This window comes from Poecilia reticulata, chromosome 14 (genome assembly GCF_904066995.2).
Source record: "Poecilia reticulata chromosome 14, P_reticulata-male-v2, whole genome shotgun sequence".
In the NCBI taxonomy this organism is placed as follows: domain Eukaryota; kingdom Metazoa; phylum Chordata; class Actinopteri; order Cyprinodontiformes; family Poeciliidae; genus Poecilia; species Poecilia reticulata.
Genome location: NC_088843.1, coordinates 25,971,438 through 25,997,220, shown reverse-complemented (window position 1 = coordinate 25,997,220; position 25,783 = coordinate 25,971,438). Strand labels below are relative to the sequence as shown.

The following is a 25,783-nucleotide window of genomic DNA, read 5'->3' as shown; positions in this document are numbered from 1 at the left end:
TATGCTATAATGATATCAATTCAAACTTTATACTAATGAATATTCAAAACTAAATACCATGTTTTAGACTGCAGCAAACAGACGAAAATTTTCATTGTATTGAACTGAGTATGTTATTTCCAGGCACAAAATACCCAACGTCTTTCCATGGTCGCAGTTCCTTTATGTTAAAAGTTGCATCAAATTTCTGCATTTTCTAAGAACTTTTTACTGCTACCAACTTCATTGACACATTTAAACTTTTAGCAGCCTCTCTGTTTTATGCTCAGTCATGATTGCTGATGTGAATCTTTAACAAAGAACTTATTAAGAACAAAATAGAATTTAACTATAATAAAAACAATGATAATAAACTGGTTCATTTTGCAAATGAGCAGAAATAACATTGAACAACACTTAAATACCACCAAAATTTGAATACAAAACATACAACAAAAACATTATGAATTAACCTTATTCCAATAATGCAAAACACATTGTTGTTTTCTTGATTAAATCTGATTATGGCAAGTCCAAAGAGGTGAAGGAGAGTGCAGGCAAGCTGCTGGACAATACATTGATTTGGATACAGTTTATTAAAGTGTTTCTTTTTTTTTTTTTCTTGGATGAAAGAGAAAAGCTCCAGTGCAGCCATGTTATCAGAAGGCAGGGATGGCAGATTGCTGATTTCCACAGCCAGCTCTGTTCCATCAATGTCAAATTCATGTCCAGTACTCAGTGTGCAGTCTGTCACACTGGCTGTGCAATTCCCCACCATTCAGTTTTTGGAAGCTGAGCAGTTCTCCAAACTCACATCGCCTGGTTTTGAAATCTCTTCTTCAAGGATTTGATGGTTTTAACAATAAGCACATTAAAAATGAAATTGCTACAGTTTCCATTGCATCTGCTGTGGGCTCGCTTTGGTGCTTCTTGGTTTCTTTTCTCAGCTTCAGCAAAGGTGGGGCGGCAGAAAACTCAATATCTTTGCATCATGTCAGTGATGCCCATGCCTTCATGAGGAACATCAGTCGGTATTTTGCGTGGTTTAAAATATCTTAGCATAACGGTGTGCAAAAGCAAATGCAATGTAACCCAAAATGTTCTGCAAAGTTTGGTTTTTAACCTTCAGGTGGGACAGCAGCCAGCAATTGACCAAACTTCAGGACAGCACCTTCAAAACAGATTTTTAAAATACCACACCAAATATTAAACTAATTATTTAGATTATAAAATTTTGTGTTTTGCTTTATCACCTAATGAAGCTAATTGTGTATTGAAGAAAATAGACACATTCTAGTGACATTTAGAAGGTATTTTTCCTCTAAAATTACAAAGCAGATATTTGTAGACTTCATAAAAAATAAAAACATGTATTTATATTGGTTAATATACTGTACAACCAAATGGTTGCAAAAACTAATCTTTGTCAATCAATGTGTATTTTCTATGAGAATGTAGCTCACTTTCTCCAGTAGTTGGCATGAATATATGGAATTGTACTTTTTGTTTTTGTCATACTTCTAAACTTAAAAGTATAAATCTTGTGAACCGGCACAAGTAAAGCTGGTTTGTTTACATGCCAAAATTATTAGCTGTGTGGGCTAGCTAATATATTATCTAAAGCAGTGGTCCCCAACCCCCGGTACCCATCCGGGCCGCGCAAGAAATAATTAAATATTTCCTTTTTATGTATTATTTGAGTCTGGAGGATCTTTTATTGGCTGACGGTTCAGCCAATCAGAAAGCCCACTCCTGTTTGTAGCTTCATGGCGCAGCTCCGCTCGCATCAGTTCAGCGTTACACCAGCTGACGACACTGCTGTGATTCACTTTGTCTGGTATTTATGTAGGCTACATATGTTTTGGCAGAAACACTCAGCACTTTTAAATTTCAATAATCAGAATACCAAAATTGTTTCTGTTGTTTTAAAAGGTTTATGTCAGTCTGCCTTTCCCCCATCGATGTTTGTCATGCTGCTCTAAATTGGCATTGCTGGAGGATATTTGACATCTATTTTATTACTATTGTTTTTTTAAATGTTCCAAATATTTGCCCAGTCGTGATTTTTGTCATATCTATCTATCCTCAGCATAGTTCTATTGTGCGTATTTTGGATTTATAAGCCCGGGGCTGTACGGACTGTGTGGACCTCGAGATTTTCCTAAAATAGAAAAGTATAATTTTGACATTTTTTTAATTATCTAATCCTCTTTACTATTAACTTTTAGGAGAAAAAAAGATCTATTGTGTCAAAACATCTTGTACGTAGCGAGTCTGTGTGAGTCCGTGGAGGTGGGAACAAAGCCTAAATTTTATTGGTGAGTTTACTTTAGTAAATTTGGCTGCTTGGCACTTATATTGTTAGTTAAAAATGAATGAGCGGAGTCTGAATTCTCCCGTAGTTCTAAGAGCGTCGTTTGGATCCTGCCAGAGCTTTTGGTTCTGGTGGGTCGCTGGTTTATGAGCTATCGATAGATAGATAGATAAACACACACACGCACATATCTATATATATGCATATATATATTTATTTTTATATATATATTTACATTATATAATTTATGTATAAACTATATATTTAAATATAGAAATATATATTTATTCTTTTATTTCTTATGTCATATATATATATATACTATTTTATTCATATATTTATTTTATTTACAAATGTTGGATATATATTATCTATCTATCTATCTATCTATCTATCTATCTATCTATCTATCTATCTATCTATCTATCTATCTATCTATCTATCTATCTATCTATCTATCTATCTATCTATCTATCTATCTATCTATCTATCTATCTATCTATCTATCTATCTATCTATCTATCTATCTATCTATCTATCTATCTATCTATCTATCTATCTATCTATCTATCTATCTATCTATCTATCTATCTATCTATCTATCTTTTAGATGTGTCTCTGCTCAAACACACCTGGATCAAATAAACTGCTCATTTCCAGCCTATTGCAGAGAGGAATTAATGCTGGTGAGGAAATTCAAACATTTTGGAGCAGAGGTGATTCTACTGGAGTTGGTGACCCCTGGCCTACTGGATCATTTCAGTGGAGATTTCAGACTGTGGCAGGAAGCCGGAGTGCCCGGAGAGAAACCTGCAAACAAGAAACCTGTCAAATCTTTTTACATTTTGTCCCATAAATTTAAATCAGACACGTTTGGTCCCAGTCAGATTCTTCCAGCCTCAAAATGATTACTAATTAGATCTTCTAGGGTTCTTTTCTTCTTCCAATGTTAATATTTGTAGCTCCTCTCCAAAGGGCCCTTTGTCTTCTTCCACAGGAGGGGCTGGAGAAACTAACCTCTGGTGTCTGATCATCCCTTCTCGTAAATGTAAATGAAACCGTTGTTGAGCATGTCTTCACTGCAGTCACTGTCTGCAGTGAAGACATGCTCGTTGTCTGCCTTCACGGTTCGTTCTCCCTTCATTAAGTAACAGTAAATGTCTGTCTGCTTTAGATCCCCACAGATAACGGAGGACAGGTGGTACGTCTCCGTCCCACATTCTGCAGGCACATTGATGGTCTGAGTGGCTTTTGTTTGGTATTCCCTGGTAAACCTATGCAGAAAAAACACCAGGACCTTGTTATCGGCCAGGCAGTGTTTCTTCTGCCAGGGTGACCCGCAGCCTGAACAACGGCGTTTGCATGCCAAATCCAACCAGTATTCAAGCAGTATAGATATACTGGTTGAAAATAACACTGGTGGAAGGGCAATCATGGCGCCGTCGTTCAGGAGCCTGAGGGAAGTGGCTCCACAGTTAGAGCAAGAGTCGTTGTCATACAACTCTCTATCTGTGTCGCCGCCAAACGAATCCAGCCAGACCAGCACAGACTCCAGCAAACGTTTGACGTCGAAATCCTTTCCCACGCCTGATGGCATCTCCTTCTCCCTCAGCTCCATCAGAACTGGGGAAAGGTCTTCCTGACTAAAATGTTTGCCGGGCTGACGGACAGCTGAGAGGAGGAGACTCCCACAGCAGGGGATGGACGATGCCTCCAGAAAAACCCTTTCCTGAGCGAGACACCGCTTGGTGACGCTCAAGTTTAGGATGCTCTGGAATGCAGCGTTCACCCAGCTGTTCTGGAGCTCATTGGAGAACTTGAAGAAGTTCTCCTCCGCTTGTCCTGGTCCTGCAGATGTCGTCCCTACATCTGTCAGATCTGAGCCAACGCTATCTACTGAATTAACGTTAGGGGAACAGGAAACCTCGACAGCAACAGAGATATTTACATTTAGAGGAGGTTTTCCGGACAAACAAGCAACTCTGTTGTGTTCTGAAATACAATGTTCCCCGTCCGGGGAACGTTGTATTTCAAAGGACCCTGAGAAAATGGCCTTCAGAGGACTCTCCTGGAAGGCTGGGACCAGCGAAACCAAAGCTTTGGCTGTGACTTCAACCACAGCTTTGGCTGCGAGATCAGCCGCAGACCAATCTTCCCCAGCCGGGTCAGATTTTTCTGCGACTGCCGTCTCACCCTCACGTTGTACCATCGTTTCTGAACAAACCTCCCCAGCCGGGTCGGTTTGTCCAGAGACAGTACCATCGTCCTCTGTACTGTCTCGTTCAGAGGACGAGATGGAGTCCGAGGTCCCAACATCCAGCGCCTTTTCAGAACAAACCTCCCCAGCCGGGTCGGTTCGTTCTTTGGAACTGGATGGAAATCCTTTCCAAAACAGATCGTCCTCTTCATCCTGATCGTTTTCTTTGTTGCAGTCCTTACATGGAAAAAAACGATCGCACACTTTTTTCATCCCAGTCGTCACGGCATATCCGATGCCCCAACCAACCGGGATTATCAGGGGAACAAGCGCCGTTGCAAAACTGAACATTGTTGCTTTACACAAATATGAAACTCCAAGAAATGTCTGGATCCTGACTGATGCTTAGAGATTCCAGCATTCAAGCATTAGAACTTCTTTGATCTACTGTGATGTACATAATGTCATCTATGACCTCATCAGCGAGCTCACTGGACTTCTGGTGCCACGCCTTGCTTCTGATCGTTGCTATGGAAATGATCAGCTCAGCTCAGCATGACTCAAGCTGGCATAAATATTTAAATAAAACATAATTTTTATTTAACATGAAGAGATTAAAAGATTTGTATATGATTACATTTTTGCTTTTGTGGTTTTCCATACCTGCTGTGGTATAAATGTTCTGAAGCCTTTTTTCCACTATAATTTTTAATTACAATTACAGTAATTTATTAGGATTATTAATGTATTAATAATTGCACAGTGCTAGGAACAGTCTGTGACTTATTATATTTATTTTTATAAATTTTCGCAGACAATTTAATGCTGTGATAATTTTATGAAACATAGGAAACAACAGGATCCAGCCCTACACTTATACATCATTTTATTGAGGTCCAAAACCTAGAAGTTCTTGGCTTACGTCATTCAGGAGTCTTGGGGATAAAAGGGCTTCATGATTGAATTTCAAAGACAGATTTCAAGAACAACTCGGGCAAGGGTTTGGGTCAGACTGTGCTATTCCGGGATGTAGAGGTGTGCAGGAATCATATATATATATTTACTGTTTACTTCGGGACAAATTGCAACAAACCCACTGAATTGATTGACAGGTGCCATCATATCAATTGAACAAGAGCGCGCGCCTAACATTACAAGTGCGTAACAGAGGTAACAAAACACCCCATGGCCCCCCACCTCAAAAATGAATCCGGCGCCGCTTCCTGCACCACCTACTGGACATTCACTGACTTTATTTCCAGGATTTGGTTTCTGGTCAAGATAAGATAGTTAATTTCTTGTTTAGCAAGATGAACCAAAAAGAAATATTTAGAAAAAATGGCCTACAATCGGCACTGAAATGTTATATTGAATGTATCAGATCATTGTGAAGTTGTTAAACATTTTAAACAAGGTTTTTACAGAAGATCTTTTCAACAGCTGATTGAGAGGTTTTTCTAGTGATTATTTAAATTCAGATTGTTAAAAATGTTAGAAACATCCGTCTTGTTGAGGGTTTTAAAGAGAGATTACTTAGTTGATGAGTTAAATTAAATGAATGTAGCAACTTTTTATATTTACTCAATTAGTCTTCTATTCTGTTAGATGTTTGTCTAAAGTAGCGGTTCTCAACGTGGGTGGTATCGCCCCCCCAGGGGGCGTTCAGAGGACGGCAGGGGGCGCTGGCGGACATTTTTACAAAAGGGGGGCACTGGGATGCCTTTTGGGGGCGTTTGGTCGAAGGTAAACTTTACACCTTAAATCCACCAAAATCATCAGTATTTAAACAATAAAAGACCTGAAATATTTCAGTTGGTGTGCAATGAATCTAAAATATATGACAGTTTAATTTTTATCATTACATTATGGAAAATAATGAACTTTATCACAATATGCTAATTTTTTGAGGACCTGTATATATATATATATATATATATATATATATATATATATATATATATATATATATATATATATATATATATATATATAGTACCCCCAAAAATTTAAAACTACTTTCACCCCTGTATTTATATATAGATAGATAGATAGATAGATAGATAGATAGATAGATAGATAGATAGATAGATAGATAGATAGATAGATGATAGATAGATAGATAGATAATATTAAACTTGCTGATATGACATTCAGCTCACATATCTGTTAGTAGACTTCATGCTGTACAACTTAGTGGCTCTGGGTGTTGATTCATGGTGGAGCACTGATATCCACAGAGGTTAGACAACACAACCACTCGTGAATAGCTGAAATCTATACTTGAGACTCCGTTTAGAAACGTTTACAAATGGCTATTGTAGTAGTTTAAAATAGGCAGCACTACCGCAGAAGTTATAACATCCATGGTCTTCAGTGTCTCTTAGAGGTCCAGCAAGTCAACTACAAGGGAAATGAATAGATTAGTTCCCAATAGCATGTCAAGTGGGATTCCTTCTCATATCAGGTCTTTCCTTTTTATTTATTTTATCTAGATAATGTTTTTTGTATGACTTGATAGGTTACTCTTTTCAAGATTCAGTAAAGGTGTTGTATGACTTTAAAAGATAAATATTTTGAAAAATATCCAAAAAAATGTATGAAGATGTTTGAATTTAACCCTGTGTCCAGAATGTGAGTAAAGTGCACAACAACCTTGGACTCAGGAGGAAAATTAAGAGAGTAATGAAGTTCTCAAGGGCGAGGGAATAGTTTGGGAGAATAAATGAGCAGCTCTGGTTATTGGTGATGTGCCAGAGTCTGGGGATTAGTTCACTGCATACGACGTTGAATCCAAGACTAATTGAATTTTGGTGAAATGCCTCAGGCTAGCTGCAGCCAGAGGGAGTTCTCTTGAACACCTATTTCAGTTAATTCAAATACGGTACATTAGAAAATTCTGTCAAATCTTTCAAGTTGAGACTCAAATGTAAGTATAAAGAATTCAAAATGTAAACTTTGCATAAAATTTAAGCTCAACTGTCCAGTAGACTCTATATCACAGGACCAGCTTTCCTGAAACAATCAAACTCTACTGTGATATAAGTGAGGATTTTGAAGAGTTAGAATGTCTTGGTGACTCATTCATAAGGATGATATGTAGAATGAGGTCCCAGTTATTAGCGGCTAAAATGATTACTGGGTGGAATTGAGAGTTTCGATGCTGCTCCTCTGAATCAAAAGAAGCCAGCAGAAGTGGTGCTTGATGATGACTTCCATTTGGGTTTTTTAACTTCTGGGTTTGATGCGGCCTAGGGCCCCAAGAGCAGCGGGAGAGAAAATAGTGGAAAACAATGGATCTATAGATGAATGGATGTATAGATGGATGGATGGATAGATGGATGGATAGTATGATGTCCTTTGGGTCATTCCAAAATCTTTTCAAAGCTCTGAAGTGACCTCGGTCTCCTCCTCCCTCTTTGGTCATTCCCAACACGTTTTAATAAAGACTAATGTGTTTGCCGACATCAGCTCACTCTCATTACATTGATTAATGGCCTCCTTGCGTTTGGTAAACAGTATGAGCTGTATTCCATTTCATTCAGGGAAATTAACCAATCATAATTAAATGCCTTGATCGTATTCCCTCACCTCTCCATGAACAGAGCCTTTTCACACAAGGGCCAAATGTGCTCTGATTAATTTTTCCTCGTTTTCTGTCGCTACCAGGATGATGTAAGCCTCTCTTCGTAAGGCGCTGCGTTCATAAAGACACACAGCCCTCCGTGTAATGGTCCGTTTTTAATGGGAGTGCGGGAGCGCACGCAGAGGACAGCGTTCCTTGGCGTAGGAGGCTGACCTCTGGGACACCCTCTGTCCTTGCTGCAAAGTCACATTTCACAGCGTTTTGCAGGTCAGACAGTGATGAAGAAAGCAAAGATGCTCTCAGTAAACAGTGCTGACCTTCAGTAGGTTCAGATGGAATCTGCAAAAAAGGGAGAAAAGGCTGCATCTTGAAATCACTCCAAAAAGGCTGAAAGGATTTGATTTGGGATTAGCTTTGGATGCACTCATAACCAAGCAGGGTTTTTTTTGTGTTTTTTTATGCTTTCAGAATGAAAGGATTAGCTCAAAAAGGCAGCAGATGTTTGTAAAACTGAATTTAACGCTGCATTGCCTTCCATCTTGGCAGAAAGTTGTGTCAGAAGCAGAGTGGTTAGACCTGTTGAAACAACAGGAATCCGTTTTTTTGGGTGCCTGGAGACACTTGAGTCATTGTGGTGTTTGAATTACTTAAAGCTGTTTTGTGAAATCTGAGAAAAGTTTTCAATTCATAACTGGTTATGTCCAATTTCAATCCAGTACAGTTCAGTCAATGTTTTCAAGGAGAGATAGAAATGATTTACTAAAAACAGTCATATTAACTAAGGGTGGTGTGTAGATAATTTTTCATTATTTCCATCAATTTTCCATCCATCTGTACAGACTGTAAAGACTGTACGTCTACAGACTGTAGAGACTGTATGTCTTTACAGTCTGTAGTTTTTACAAATAGCATTATGAAAGCTGTAGAAATAACCTCCCTACTTCTTTCATCGTTTCCACTCGTATAAAAAGCTAAAAGCATTAGAACTCCTTCTGATTTCTTTTTCTTTTACTGCAGGTCAGGGAACATTTCGGATTCCTGTTGTGCAGTGCAGAAAGGCAGTACAGATAGCTCTGTACTTGGCAGGGAAGCAAATAAAAGTTTTTCAAAGATAAATTGAAAAGGTCAACATTTCAGACAGGCGGCATTGTGGCTGTTTGTAAAGAAGCTGTCAAAGTCATATGTCATGTTTTGACTGCTTTAAACCACTGAGAGCTCAGAGAGCCAACGTTCTTATCATCCTTCAGCATTCAATCCAAAGAAGAGAATAAAAAATGAAAATCTGAATCATCCCTCTTACCTGTAAGAATAAACGTTAAATATATATACTGGATACACTGATATTGAGTGTACTGTTGAGGCTGTGTGTTCAATATTGCATTAATATTAGTTAAAAGCAGTTTAACCTGGTTATTATATGCAGTTCAGATTGACATATACGTTGGGGCTTCGTCTGCAGTAATGAGGGGGTTGGTCTGGTCTTTAGTGGGGAAGAAAGTCGAGCTGAAAGCAAATAATGGGTGTATAAAGTACAAGTTTTTTAAAGCAATTACTGTAGCCAGAAAAATGGAAAAAAGTATTGACCCCATCCCCATCATTCCCTTTTCTTCTGTGCAGAGCACCTGAAGGTGGCCCTGGAGGATTACATGACGAGAATACCCAAGGTTCGCATCCTTAGGACGAAGAAGAGGGAGGGTCTGATCAGGACTCGGCTGCTGGGAGCCGCCACTGCTAAAGGGGAGGTCATCACCTTCCTGGACTCTCACTGTGAGGCCAACGTCAACTGGCTGCCGCCTCTGCTGGGTGAGGAACACACAAAGGAATTCAAAAATACCAAAAATGTCTGCCACTTAAATCGCACAAGGATGCACATTTTAATATAAAGCTGATCTATTATGCTTCATTGACAAAATAGTAAAATCAAGCAAAAGAAAAAAACATCCAAATCAACTTCTTGCAGTAGAATACTTATAAAATTATAAGAAAAACTGCAAGTGTCAAAACAAGCCTGTTCTGTCAGGGATGTGAGTCACAGTGGGTAGAGAATCCAAACACTTTACTCAAGCGATACTTCATTATAAAATTACTTTCGTAAAGGAGGAAGCATAGCATAGTAAAAATATAACTACTTGTTTTTTCCCCCCCCAAAGGTTACTCAAATAAAGGTGAGAGTAAATATAACTAGTTGAAACCAAAGTGCGTTAACTGAAAGAGAAAACATTATAGCTGACTTCTTACTCAGCTAAGATGGGAGAAAGTAAACCTCACAGAAAACACTCTGATGAATGTCCTTCTTGAAAAAAAAAGAGGAAATAATCCAGTCCCTTCAATTATCTGTCAAATAACTTGGAAACATATTCAGAATATTCCCCTGCTGTAATTTTTAAGACACAATCAAATGTGTCCCTTTGTGCTTTTTAGACCGGATTGCCCAGAACCGGAAGACCATTGTGTGTCCCATGATAGACGTCATCGACCACGACCACTTTGGGTATGACACACAGGCGGGGGACGCCATGCGAGGGGCCTTTGATTGGGAAATGTACTACAAACGGATCCCCATTCCTCCAGAGATGAAGAGGGATGACCCCACTGAACCTTTTGAGTGAGTAACATCAATCTCCAGAAATGTGGTGGCGTTGTACCATAAACAGTGGAGTAATGTCTCCATTTGATTGGTCTTACACTAAAAAATACTTAGTTTGATAGATTTCACTCTGCAGTTTTATTGGACATTTTGAAGTTGAATTTAAAAAAGGTGATGCAACTGAAACAACGTAATTTTCTTTAACGTAGCACATATTTTTACAGAAGGAAACATTTTTGAAAGGTGAAAACAAGAAATGATCTTGATGACTTGACGGAAATTAACTTAAAAAGAGCAAATCCAGAATGAAACAATGAACTTTGCCTCATCTGCTTAGATTGAGAGCAATGCTTCACTGTGGACATTACAAAAATAAATTATAGTTTAAACTTTAATGTTTTGAATATCAGAATATAATAAAAAGACAAAATTACTAAATACACAGCGGTACATGGAAACAATGAAGCAATCTTGGAAAGAAGAGTAAAAACTGCTCAACTATAATTTAAGAAAAGTTATACAGAAAACAACTAAGAGGTATTACTGCTAAAAAAATATTTTCAAAAACTGTTGAGTTATGTGGTTTATTCAGATTCTTTTCACACAAGTTTTTGCATTTTCCTTCATCATTTTTAATAGTAATTTATTGTTTGATAAATATTGTTTGGGCTGCATGTTAATAGTATAAACATCCTATCCAAAATCTGGTAAGGTTCTTGCTGCCTATACAAGAATAATATGTCATCAGCCAGAAGTTATCATGCTATGACTATTTGTATTGTGGATTAAAGGTTTTTATCTCCTTAGCTCTTCTTACTAAAACAAGAAGTTAAAAATATAACATTTTACTGACTCTGGTGTTCAAAAGATGCCCAGTATCTGCTGTGTTGCTTTGATTGTGTTCATGTCTTGTAAAAACTGCAAAGACCTGTCGGTTTTTCACAGTGGGGATCTTTTCTGCTCAGTGGTCCTGTGGTGTGAAGAAAGCCCCAGAGGTTTTCTCTTGGCTGACTGTACAAAATCTGCCCCGTTTGCCTTTAATTGATCCTCCTCAGGGACAAATTTGGCAAGAGAAGACTACCTTTAGGGATGTTGCCTCCGATCTTCTATTTAATCAAAGGCCAGTAGCTATAGCAACGTTGAGGACATTTATGCGCAGCTTAGTGTATTTCTTGCACTGGATAATACAGTTGTTGATGGGAAACAAGACAGATCAGCTTGTTTAAGTAATGCGTTTGCCAGAAGGAGATTTCATTGAAGGCTGACACAAACAAGTGTTTGTTGGTTCACTTGCTGCCCTAATTCTTTGCCTCAGGTGTTTAGCAGCAACAGTCAGGTTCAGCAGCCGCTAACAACCCTCCACTCCGCAGCTCATAGAGTCTATAGCTCTCTGAGTGGTGCTCTCCGTACATCGTTATGTGCTAGGAAGTAGTGTCGCTATAAATGCACAATCTCCTTAGAACCGTCTCCAGGTTTAAGCAAAGCAAGTAAAGGAGATTCTCCAAGTAGTGTAGTAATTTATAGTTAACTTAGTTACAACTTATTAAAGCCTAATTCTGGCACTGAATATTCTCTAATTGCTTGAACAACCATCTTGTTGATATTGAAAAGATGCTTAAGGAATATTTAGTTATTGGATTGTTTTCCTGGAAGCAAAACAAGGATCTGTTATATACTTAAAACATACTTCATATAACAAGTAGGTCAATACAGTTAAGCCTCAAATTAGTTCCACCCTTTGCAGATTTAGTAATGTTGTTTTCATTCAACCAAAAACGGTGTTTCTGCTAGGAAACAAGATCTGTATTTAAAATGCACACAACCCAAAATGATGTACAGTATAAACTCAACAGGCTCATATGCTGCAGTTCTTATCCAAGACTCAGAAAATATTCTTTTCATAGTCCAGCAGCACCTCCCGTCGTCAAAGCGATGTGTAACTGTTCCTGCTTTACTTCATCTTCCAGGTCTCCGGTGATGGCAGGCGGACTGTTTGCTGTGGACAGGAAGTGGTTCTGGGAACTGGGAGGATACGACACCGGGCTGGAGATCTGGGGAGGAGAGCAATATGAGATCTCCTTCAAGGTGAAAAGGATAAATGTGTGCAACTGAAAATAGATATTTACATATGTTTGAAAAAACAACAAAAATCCCTAGAGTAAGCTCTTTTGCTGTCAGATAAATCTGACAAAATCTTTCTGGTTTTAGGTCAACTAAAATAAGCCAACACTGCAAACACACAAAATCTAGACAAATATTTTTGTCAAGTTTCTACTGTAAATATCCTAGCACATTTGAAATAAGACAAAACTAGCTTATAAATAACTTTTCAACAAGATAGTAACATATCTTGTTGGAATGCACAAAAAAAAAACATACATTCTGAGAACGTCCCACATTCTTTTCAGATGAAATTAGTGATACAGTATAAAAACCAGCAATATTCCTTTACTGTTGTAACTAAAGCTTCATTATTAATAAAAAAAAAACAAAAACCCAAATGTTCCTTTATTTCCTCTCAAAGCACATTCAACAGGAGTACCTTCACACTCCATACTCTATTATTACACATCCACATTTGAGGAGAAATGGTCCCCAAGTGCTTTATATAGTCTGCTGCCCCAGTCATTGTTTCACTCACGGTGTTGGTGTTGCGATATTGTGCCCAACTGCTTTCTGGGTAACACAGACCAACCGACACGCTGCCGCCGCAGTCTCTGTCTCTCTTCCCCCGCCCCTCCCCCTGGCTTTAAATGTATTATCAAACTTATTAACAAACCAGCGTTCTGACAACTTTCCCAGCATGCACCACGCGCTTCTTCTTCTACGGGGGAAAATGAAGTCGGCGGCTGTTTACCGTAGTTGCTAGACCTGTTGTGGCTCAATATTGGTCCATATCTAAGGCGCACTGGATTATAAGGCGCACTGTCGGCTTTTGAGGAAATTGAAGGTTTTTAAGTGCGCCTTATAGTGCGGAAAATACGGTACCTTGTTTTAAATAAATAATTTCTTAATATTAATGTTTAAAAAAGTACTAGCTGGAGTAACAGAATATTCCACATATAAAAATACATATTTCCCATGATATAAGTGAAATAATCTCTCTGTGGAACAAAATTTTTAATCAATGCTATAAAAGTAACAACCAAGTATATCCTGCTGAAAAATTACTTGAGTCAGCTTTGTCTTATTTCAAGTGTACTAAGATGTTTCCACTATAAACTAGACAGAAAATACTTTGTGGGATTTTGTGTTTTTACGCTGTACAAAATGTTCTGAGTAAGCATTAAGGTAAAAGGATCAAATCAATTTCAGTCTCTTTGGGTCATTAGCTGAACAGTTTGGAAGCCACTCATTTTACTTATTGTCAAACTGACTGTTAGTGATTGTCTGCCATTTTTTTATTATTCACAAAGAGAATGTAGATATCTTGTTTATATCTTGTTTTTCCTTGCTGCGTCCAATTACAAGGACTTATTCAACTGTTAAAATCAGATGACGGTCACAATTTTCCCTAAAAATGTTGAATAAGCAAAAATGTCAACGTGTGTTTTAAATATAATTGCCCCCTCTCCTTCATACACACACCCTTAAATGTCTCTTAATTTTGGTGAAATAGCATAAAAATTGAAATGACACATTGCTCTAGCAGTGGTTTTATAATTAAATGTCTGTACTGGCATTGATTATCAGTTAAAATTAGATGGGAAATATCTGTATTACACACGTATAATCCAAATAAGTCTGCCTTGGAGCTAAGCGCTCTGTAAGAAGTGAAAATTCCTTCTATTTGTAGCTTTGAGTGTGAAATGAATGACAAACCTCCTCCTGACCCAGCGACGGGCACAGCCAGAAAGGCTCTGATGTTTTTAACTCTCATCTGAAGCTTTTCATCTTATTTAAGTAATTAGTGAGATAATATCCCACACCAAGGTTATTATTTCAGCCAGGATTATCATGGTAAGAAATTATTCTATCAGCACATGCCTTGCTGTGCCTCCTAGGTCTACTTTATGTGCTCAGATATTCAATTTGGTTTCGTCTTTATTAAGATCCCCATTAGCTGATACGCCACAGACAGCCAGTCTCCTGAGGTGAGGAGATTAACAGGCTCTCATACTAATCCCTACAAGCAAACTGCCGCTCCCACCGACAAACCAGGCCTGCTTGTGTGTGGAACACAATCGTTTAGTTGGTTAATCTGGAGTTCCATACTGGAAACACTGGTGTGGGAGCGCTGAATGTCTCCAGCTCACACAACGGGCTAATGTCTGAACATATTACAGACTTACATGCATAGCAGAGGGATAAGACATTTTCACATTTCACCCACACACACACACAGAGCCGCTCTTCAGACACGATTTATTAAACTAACATTAAAGAGCCAAAAATGTGTTTATTTAGTGAATGAGAAGAAAAGCTTCTAAAAGCTCAATTTAACAACCAGATGACCTCAGCAATTACGTAAAAGCTCAAATTTCAAGATCTATTTTATTTGTATTGCAGTACAAACCTCCTCAGAGTTCAGGGTTTCTACTCCATCTGGAAAAGGGTTGAAAAGTATGGAATCTAAGCCACAATACTCTGTTTCATTGTCTGTCTCCTTCCTTCCTTCCTTCCTTCCTTCCTTCCTTCCTTCCTTCCTTCCTTCCTTCCTTCCTTCCTTCCTTCCTTCCTTCCTTCCTTCCTTCCTTCCTTCCTTCCTTCCTTCCTTCCTTCCTTCCTTCCTTCCTTCCTTCCTTCCTTCCTTCCTCCCTCCCTCCCTCCCTCCCTCCCTCTCTCTCTCTCTCTCTCTCTCTCTCTCTCTCTCTCTCTCTCTCTCTCTCTCTCTCTCTCTCTCTCTCTCTCTCTCTCTCTCTCCATGTTCTCTTTGCCCTCCAGCTTCTCTTTCTTGCATTTTGCTTTTGTTGTGAAAGACAAAGCCTCTTTTTCCAGTTTGCCTGCTTTGGTTAAGTCGCCTTTTCTTTCTCGTCCTTTTTGTTTCTCCTGGTTTATTTTCAGCATCAGGAGCCAAGCGGGAGAAGAATGACTCTTTTCTTTACGTTGAAGGAGGATTAAAGTCAGAAAGTGTAATTCAGTGTCTGCTATGTCACATAATGAGTCACAAAAAACAAAACAAGAACAATTTCTAAAAGGGTGAATTGTTTTTGCATGATTGTGATTGAAAAGGAATTTAAACCTTTGTTGAAGAATTTGAAAGATATTTCAGGAATTTTATTCCTAACAGATTCTGCAGCTTTTGCTTGTGTTTTGTAAACTACCTGCCTTCTTTTGTTGCCTTGAAGTTGTGTCTCATCATCAGAGATTTTCAAGCCAGTCAGATAAAACCTTAGCATGGATTTCACACCTTATTTTAGCTTTTTTCAGTCAACACACCCATGTGTGTGTTTTTGTAGGTGTGGATGTGTGGTGGCCGGATGGAGGACATCCCATGCTCCAGGGTGGGGCACATCTACCGGAAATATGTTCCCTATAAGATTCCCGGTGGGATCAGCTTGGCAAAGGTAGTGCAGCACATTTTATGATAAAATGTTTGTTTTATAGATATTAGGTCTGAGGGCCGAGATAACTGTACTAAGTGGGGAGATAAGATGCTAGAGACTGCATAAAATGTTTTGACTTAAGTAAAGCGAGTTACTTTTGGCAAAAAAAAAAGACATTATTTTAGGAAGGTGAATATATAGATTATACAGGATATATTTGAATGTTGTTCTCATAATAATCTTCCATAATTTTTTCTTTGTTAGTCAAAATTTGTTTCAGCAGATCAAAACTTTCCAAAGAAAAACAAACAAACAAACAAACAAACATGTACGGGAGATAAGCTTTAAAATCCTGTTTGTTGCATCATCAAATGTCCACCTTCTTGCTAGATTAAGCCTGTACATATTTTTTTAATGCAGTGTTTCTTTAAATACATAAGCATAATACATACATCCTTCAATTATTCCTTGAATTTGGTTCATCAAACAGAAGTAAAATGTTAGTCTGTTGGAATATAGGAAATAAGATTCATCCACGGCAAAAATAAAACCACATTTAAAAGCTGTTTTTACACACTTTATGTTTACAATACAGCTACAAATCAGCATATGTATCTGTTGAGCATACAAATGTGAATATTACCTGAGAGTTTTTGTGTTCTAGGTGCAAAAGCTTCAAATAAAAAAGTTGATTTTACATAAATACTCAAACAACATCTGAGTTTCTCCACAGAGATAAATGAATCCATGAACCAAACTGGACAAACTTTTGTCCTTTTGCCTGCAATTAAGCAAACAGATTTAAAACAGGCTTTAAATACTTTGCAACAGGAAAAAAACGTTGGAAAGTGTGATGGGTTGCAGAGGAGTTAGGTAAAGAATACAGTGCGGTTTGCATTCTTCTCTCTCCTGGTGGTCTTTCATTAGTGAGATCTTCTCTCTGGGCCTATGCAGGTGCAGCGATGAAGAATGTGCTTCAGTTCCTTTGTTTTTAAAGCACCGCCATAGAATGGATAATTCTCCTAAAGAGCTAAATCATCTGATATTCAGCCGAGCACCATTCATTATGTATGCCCTTCGCCTCTCAGACTGGAATGCAGCTGAAGATTCAGCTCTGTTGTTTTATTCTAACCAACAGCGTTGGCAGTTGGCCTTTTTAACATGAAATTGTGAGCTCACTATTTGTAATGCAGAAAACTTTGGCCTTGTCTTGTTTCTCACAGCTTTAAGGGATTCTCTCGTTTTTAAAGGCTCACTTTCATTCAATGCTGACTGCTTTCAGTATCATAAGATTAAATAAAGCAAAACATGCTGGTAGGATTTTAAAAAACAGTGAATTGTTGCGTTTGTATGATGATACGACTTTAATATAGTGTTAACATGGAGCAATTTGATGGATTGCAGAATCTCAAACGGGTGGCGGAGGTGTGGATGGACGAATACGCCGAGTACGTCTACCAGCATCGGCCTGAGTACCGCCACCTGTCAGCTGGAGACATGACGGCACAGAAGGAGCTGCGGAGCCGACTGGGCTGCAAAAACTTCAGGTGGTTCATGAGCGAGGTGGCCTGGGACCTGCCGAGACATTACCCACCGGTGGAGCCCCCTGCCGCTGCATGGGGGGAGGTAAAGGCAAAAATGTTAAAGTTGCATCACTGCATCCATATTGAGAGTCCATAATGACTTAATTCCATGAAAAAGGCATTAAGTAAATAATTGTACTAACATTTATGGAATTATTTATATTTCACATCGATTTTAACTTTCAAGATAGATGAATTAAGAAAAACCAGAAGAGTAACTTTTAAAGGGAAGTGTAACTTGATGATTAAATGGGCAGTGTTATGCATTTTCCAGACACATAATGCCATTTCATAGAAAAATCAAGTAACTACTTTGTCTTCATTTATTATTATCTATCAAATATGACTTAAAAGAAATTTTACTTTGTAATTTAACGCCTTGAAATTAGGTCTCTGTTTCTTTAAAAACTCCTGCTCTTTCTGAAACTCCACCTTCAGGAAGTCATCACAACGTCCCTCTTCTTATTAGGTGTTAGATCTTCTTATTAACCCTTTAACAATATTTTTGCCAGTGTTGCACTGAGACGTAGCTAAAGTGCAGTTCCATCAGGTGTTTGCTAATTCTTGCTGGCTAGTCTGAAGGATTTGAGTGGCAGGGTAACGGGGGAGGGCTGCTCTGTGGGGCTGAAGCTCAGAAGTTTGGAAACTGAAACACAGAAGAGGAGCTCCATCCTTGGAGGCGGACCTAAGCCCAACCAGGCTTTTTGCACAGCTGAATTGTTGCCATGGAGATTAAATACATTCTCAAACATGCATGAATGAATTAGGGCAACACTCCAGGTCTGATCAATCAATGAAATTTTATTTGTATAGCACATTTCAGCAGCAAGGCATTTCAAAGTGCTTTACATAATTAAAATAAAAACAGCATGTGACATTGAATAAACAGTGAGAAAGAGAAAGAGATTTAAAAAAAAAGATTAAAAAAGATAAAAACATTAAAACCTGTACCCCTTTTAGGACTTCAGTTAAACGTCGTTTAACTGGGACTCTAACCCTCTGGGGCTTTAGTCAAAAACACCGTTTGACAAGGACTCCAACCTCTAGGTTTTTAGTTGAACGCCGTCAACTGGGACTCTAAACCCCGTAGGACTTCACTTTAGTTAAACATCGTTTAACTGGGACGTTTTCCGGGGGGCTTTACATAATTAAACAGTGAGAAAGAGAAATAAAAAGAAATTAATAAATAGATAAAAAGTAAAGATAAAAACATTAAAAACATAGAAGACATCAAAACCTGCACTCTAACCCTAATTTAGCCATAAGCAACTCTAAACAGGTGGGTTTTAAGTTGAGATTTAAAGGCACTCAGTGTTTCAGCTGCTTTACAGTTTTCTGGAAGTTTGTTCCAAATTTGTGGTGCATAGAAACTGAATGCTGCTTCTGATGAAGGAATAAGATTATAACATTACAATTCAAAAAGTGAGTTTTACATACTACTGCCCCTTTAAAATTAGGACCATTTATTCCCATCTGAAATCTTTACGATCACAAACAGGCTAACATCAGATGCACACAACAGCACATCATTAACCCAACGTGCTGAAGGGGTTTGATTATTATCAAACACTTTATGAATGTGAAGAAGAATTTGAACTTCTTTTCTGGATTTAACCAAAAGCCAATGAAGGGAAGCACTAAAGGGAGAAATATGATTTATGTTTTTAATTTCCTTCAAACAGTGGTTTAAAGGGTTCTTTAAAATATTCAATAAGCAAACCTGATATTTAAATATCTACATAGCTAACTACCCAACATAAATCATTGTGATAAAAGTTAACCATTGAACCCCAGAAGCTCAGAAATGTAGTGTAAACCCCAAAGCCTGGAGGGGGGTCACTGCTGACCATGTTCTGTGTTTAATCTCCTTCTTCAATCATTTTCCTGCATAATAAGGCAGCCACAGCTTTAACTGCTCCAGAAGAAACACCTACTGCTGTTTAAATTGAGTGTTAGTCAAATTCAAGCTTTTAATTACATGGGCGATATAGTGATGACATTTGTTTGCAATAACATGAATTTCTGACCTCTCACCCACAAGCTGTGGCTCCCATCAGGGACTCTGAGCTGCACAGCCAGGATCCAAAAGAAAGCCCAGACCCCTCACATGTGAAATGAATTAAAACTAAACTTCAAAACAGCAGAAGGAGAGCTTATTCCACATTTTATGTATTTCTAGAAAAGTCAGACAAGTAAGTAAAAAGACTGTCATTTAGTGCAAATCAAATTCTATATTTGTCTATTTGTTTGTGTTTAGATAAGAAATGTGGGAAGTGGGATGTGTATGGAGATCAGACACTTTGTCTCTGGGAGTCCCATCCGCCTGGAGACCTGTGTGAAAAGTCGAGGGGAGATCAGCTGGAGCCACGGACAGGTAGCTGCCAATTATTTAACCAAACATTTACATCATCTTGGATATAATGTGTGTTGTTAGCTTTTAAATTTAAAGTTGATTGACTTAAAACTGTCCGCTTATGCAAATCCAAGAAAGAATCTTTAAGTGACCTGTCAGTGTCACTTAATATAATTAATAAAATGTAAGTTTCTTGGTCTTTTAGAGGACTAGCTTGCATTATTTTTCACCATTATCAAGATATTACTTGAAAATGGTTTCAGTACAACAACATTATTGTTTATCGCATTAAGTACAGGGGTCATTTGGTGTCCAGCAAAATTTGGAGCACCACCCACAGACAAGGTACTGCTGATGTCAGCTGTGTGTGTGAAAAGTTTAGGGCTTATTGCTTGAACTGATGCTGTCGATATGCATTGCTATTCATAAATCCAATGTGCTTTGTGTTGGTGGTCAGATTTAGAAAAAAATTTTCCTACAAACAACTTAGGGAAAAAGTTTGTAAAGTTATTATCACTGAACTTATTATTCAGTGATAATAAGTGCTTATTATCACTGAATAATCATTTACTCACTTATTCAGTGAGTAAATGCTCAATGGCTTCAGTGTTTTTGTTTTGCACAGGTGTTGACGTTTGGTTGGAGGGAAGACATCCGGGTGGGTGAACCCAATCACACGAGGAAGGTCTGCTTTGATGCCGTCTCACACAACAGCCCTGTTACTCTGTACGACTGTCATGGAATGAAGGGGAATCAGCTTTGGCGCTACAGAAAGGTACAGAACTCCAAAACTGCTCTTGATTTTCTATAAAGAACCAAAATTGAATCCAGATATTTGAGTATCGGCTTTGATGCTAAATTTAACTGCTTTAACATACATTCCTACTGTAATTTGAGGAAAAGGAACAAAGTATTTTAAGATCTGTGGTTGGTTCCTGTTCTCCAGGATAAGAGTCTCTACCATCCCGTTAGTAACAGCTGCATCGACAGCAGTACCAGTGAGCGCAGAGTGTTCATGAACACGTGTGACCCCACCTCTCTGAGCCAGCAGTGGCTGTTTGAGCGAACCAACGCCACCGTGCTGGAGCACTTCAACCGGGGTACCGACTGAGGTCAGGGGGCAGCGAGACGAGGCATCTTCCAAGGAAAAGATCATGAAACTGTGATCGCCTTTGTTCAAGTGAGTGTCAAAACAAACAAAAAAAACTATGTATCTATAAGTCATAAAATCTATACAATTTGTATGAAAGTTGATATATTTAAATCTCTGGATTCCTGCGCCTTGCAAAAACTTGGCCAATTAAAGAATCTTTGTGGCATCAAGTGTCTCGAATCATAATTAAAAAAGCAATATTCAATATCAGATATCAGTATAAGTGATATTGATATCGGATTTTTATTTTGCTCTTATGGGCGCTACCAATATTCATCTATATTAAAATTTCTCTACCCTTTTCACACTGTAAAAAACAACCCCCTAAAATTCTGCTTCAGCTAAACATCCACAATTACTGTCACAAACAAAAACCACCATCAGTTATTATTATAGACTCAATTTCACTCACTGGAGCGATACGGATATGTAAACAAATGACAGTCAAATCAACAAACTGATGTTAATGCTGATATATCGTACATCAATAGTAATTTAGCTGCGATTAAACGCACAATGGTCTGAAATAGGAAATTAGAAGTGGTAGAATGCAGATAACTGATTGTAACAGTGAGACCAGGCTGTTCACACACACCACCACCAGCAGACATAGAGACAAAAGCCCCATAGTCCAATAAGACTTTAAATAAATACTACTAAATTTACACCACTTAAATAAAAATGGAAATAAATATAGTGGATAAACAAAATGTATCCCTAAGGTGTAATCATTTTAAACCACAATGATTTAAATTGGTTACATCAGGTGAATTAATTTAAGTATTGGCTATTATTATTTTATATTTATATCACTACAGGCCATCAGGTAAAAAATAAATGAGAAAGAGAAATTAGAGAAAATAAGTTTTTTTTCCTACATTTACAGCAACATTTTATTCTTAATTGTTTCTCCAGTTTCAGCAGCTGTTCTCCCTTAGTTGTTTTTATTATGCACACGTTGTAAGATTAACATAAATACTTGGAGAATCAATTCTTAATGTCTTTTTAATTTGGCAAGTAGGACATTTTTGAAACTTTGTTTCAATATGAGATCTAGAGAAAAAGATCTATCTTTGTTCCTTGTCTGTTTTCAAGATAAGCCTGGAAGTTCCAAGACAGAAGTTTGCTGCTTCCCGATCATTTCCCGTGGTACAGCAGAGATCCAGCGCCCCGGCTGACAGCTGAAGCGTTGTTCAGACCAAACGCCTCGACACCCAGAATCCAATCATACAGCTCAAGCTTGTGATGTGGAAGGAGGTAAAAGAGAGACACGCTTCCCTGAACACCAGCTACTCCTCGCTCAGTCTATCTTCTGCCCACTGAAATTCACTTGCCAAGAAATAAAGATAAAAACTGATTCAATAAAAGAAAAAATAAATAAATAAAAATATCTGAATTGTGTTCTGTCCTTCTCCAGGGTGGGAGGACCGCAGTGAGATCTGTTTGACCTGCGGGAAACCTGAAAAGCTTTCAGAGACTTTCAAAGACGGCAAATATTTGCTGAGAGCCGCGCTCCTTTCATTGACGGGGTGCATCTGTCTGCACACGCTGGTGGATTTGAGGGGTGATTTGTTCTTTTGCATTCCTTGGTCTTGTATTTTTCTATTGCTGGCATGTTTGTCATTTATGGTGCTAAACAGCTTGTGAAAGCAAAAACTGAAAAATTGATTCATTCCTGCCCAGTGAATCAGAGTATCCCTTTTTTTTAAAGGAGCAACATCTTGTTTATATTCACCTTTACAGTAAAAATTTTGTTTTTTTCTAATATGTAATAAAGAAACCAAATCACAGAAATTGACTTTGCTGCTCTTTATGTTTGTTTTGTTATTCTTCACTGCCTGCAAATTATGAACTCTGGGCTTTAACAACATCAAATCCTTAGTGAGATAAAGAAAAAGATACAAATTCAAGTTGCAACATTTCAGAAAGGGTTTAAAGTCATTTCAGGGTAATAAAAGCTTAGTTGGCCCTGATACGCAACAGACTGGAGAGCAAAGTTTAAAGCAGATTTAAGTATAAGATAAAAATAAAGATAAAGACAGAAAAGAACAGATGAAGAAAGGCAAGGAAAAAAAATCAGGCAGACTGACAACTTATATTGAAACACAAGTTTTCCATTTAACATATAACATTACACCTCTTCAAAAGGTCTGATCCATATCACGAATTGTTACTCAAGGACTTCATGGTGGTTCAGTTCATAGCACTGTTACCAATTAAAAGGGGACCTATTATGCTTCTTTTTAAGTTGGGATACGTCTATTGGCTAAAACTTGTTCATTACTTTGCATAAAAATCCTCCAACTCAATGTCAGACATTATGCATGTGAAAATGGTGGCAAACTGATTGTACAACCAAACATCTTTGACACTGAGTCATATCCAGAAGCAGGAGAAGAAGAGCCTCCAGCACAACCGAGAAGAATTCAGAAAGTGGTTTCTGGATGATAAGTCAACAACAAAAACACTTGTCTTTTTTCAGCAGCCATTGTACATACAACAGTTAAACCAGCTGACCAAACATGCTGGAGCTCTGACTGGGTTGCTAGGTGGTGGGCGATGCCTGCTGATTGTGATTTCATAATTGGGAGGTTTTTGAATCGGTTTGTCTTTCAGACAAGCACTAGCTTTCATAAAGAACCTTAACTTTACCAGAAAATGGCTGGATGATTTGTTTTAGTTCTTAGACTATTTCTAGAAGCAGCAGAGACTCAAATGGAATTACAAATGTATAAAAAGTGAATTTAGTGAGGAGCAAAATATTGCTGTGCTTTGTGTTATTTTCACAGGATGTTGCCGCTAGAAGAGAAAGATTTAGATACAAAAACACTCAAAAAAAAATCTCCTGGATTTTACAGGAGTCATAAAGGCAAACAGCTGAATTTTCCCACACAGGACGGAAGCCCATGGATTTCAGAATAAGCTCATTGTTCCAGCCAACGGGTTAGTGAGATGAGCATGTGGGCTTGAAGGCAGAAGAACTGCCAAGATTCTTTCTCTGGAGCATCATATCATGGCTGACCTTAGAAAAAATAAATATATGGCATGAAAAATATAAACATTCATGCAAAGATGCAATATTATACCAGATACAACAACAAATGGAAAGTATAAGAAGCAGTAAAAACATAAAAAACATTATCAAGCATCATTAAATGATAAAATGAGCAGCAAACTGCAACTGGAGAGGCTTGTACAGATTCCTTTTTTGTTTTAATCAAATTTTCAAGCATGTTAAGATTACTGTGGTACAAAACTGTGTCTTTTGCATTCCTTGTTCATGTGTGATTTTATACTTCTATCATGTTTGAAATAAAAAAAAACTACAATTTGAATGCTCAAAAGAAATCAAAGATACAAACAAAAAATGTTGCTTTTATTCACATGAAAAACAAATGTATCCAAATCAACCTGATTCTATCTGAGAAAGTATGTATAATCCCTTAAATCTCTTTATTTGACCACCCTTAGTAGCAGCATCTACTATCAAGTATTCACAATAAATGGCAATGAATATTTTACATCACTATGGTTACATTGTGCAGAATTGCTGTAATTTAGTCACATTCAACATATTTTGACCATAAATAACCTGCATAAGATCATGACACAGAATCTGAATTCTGATCAACACGTTCAGGCTGCAGCTCTCAGAGAAACAGAATCAGGCTGTGGTGCAAACATCCCTGCAGCATGTCTGAGTACTCAGCTCAGCACCTGTGTATACGTCCAGTAAACTGATAAAATAGAGGTCAAAAAAGCCATCAAATTTCCTCATCATCTCCACAGCCAGCTAACATGTTCCCGACAAGAAAATGCAGATTCTTGGTCCAAAGTTCATTTGCCAATTTTCTTTTCTTATTGACATAGAGTGAGTCATCGCCCTGAGTGGCAAACGCAGTAGAACTTATTGACTGTCTAATTCCAACAAGAGCAAACACAACATGGAAGACAAATAATTTGTTCAAACTTAGTCACATCTAAGGTTAAACATGCTAATAAAATGATTTTATTTCTCTGGAACCCCATGTCACGTCCACAGTGTTCGTCCAATCAGCGTTCGTCCAATCAGCGTCGCTCTTCACTCAGACTTTAGAATTGAGCTGCTCTTGGTGGAGTAGCTCTGCTACATTAGCTGAGGTTTGTTCTTTTTGTAGACTTGTGTCCATAATTCATAGTTGAGGTGTTACATGTTTGGACATGTTTTGTGATGCAATGTAGTTGGAAGGATTTTTGCTCTTTCTTAGCGTCAGACTATTTTTATGATGCATAACCATGAAAACAAAGTATTGTTTTTACAATTATAAGCAACTGATTAGTATCAAAGACTCAACTAAAACCTGAACAGTGACCCCGAATCTCAGAAAAGCTGAAAAAGAGACTTCATGGATGCAGAGGGAGGAAGTTGAAGCTATTTCTTTGATTGATTCCTTCAATTGAAAATCTTTTTTTTTTAAACAAATAACACATATGGAATCTTTGGGGAGCTATATTGATTATATATATATATATATATATATATATATATATATATATATATATATATAT

At 37.8% G+C, this 25,783-nt stretch overlaps 1 protein-coding gene across 2 annotated transcripts in view; it reads left to right on the top strand.

The window, feature by feature from the left end:
• Positions 1-23,033, top strand: part of LOC103476252 (polypeptide N-acetylgalactosaminyltransferase 10-like) — a 63,822-nt gene extending 40,789 nt beyond the window's left edge. The window contains exons 5-14 of one of the 2 annotated variants that reach the window (XM_008428458.3): positions 9,691-9,876; positions 10,495-10,678; positions 12,628-12,745; positions 16,060-16,167; positions 17,551-17,772; positions 19,987-20,103; positions 20,708-20,857; positions 21,029-21,262; positions 22,331-22,492; positions 22,653-23,033. In XM_008428458.3, coding sequence (XP_008426680.1) covers positions 9,691-9,876; positions 10,495-10,678; positions 12,628-12,745; positions 16,060-16,167; positions 17,551-17,772; positions 19,987-20,103; positions 20,708-20,857; positions 21,029-21,193 — 1,250 coding nt within the window. In that variant the 3' untranslated portion in view covers positions 21,194-21,262; positions 22,331-22,492; positions 22,653-23,033. The remainder of the gene's footprint in view (positions 1-9,690; positions 9,877-10,494; positions 10,679-12,627; positions 12,746-16,059; positions 16,168-17,550; positions 17,773-19,986; positions 20,104-20,707; positions 20,858-21,028; positions 21,263-22,330; positions 22,493-22,652) is intronic. The other variant, XM_017308699.2, reaches the window with a different exon arrangement.
• Positions 23,034-25,783: the final 2,750 nt, after the last annotated feature.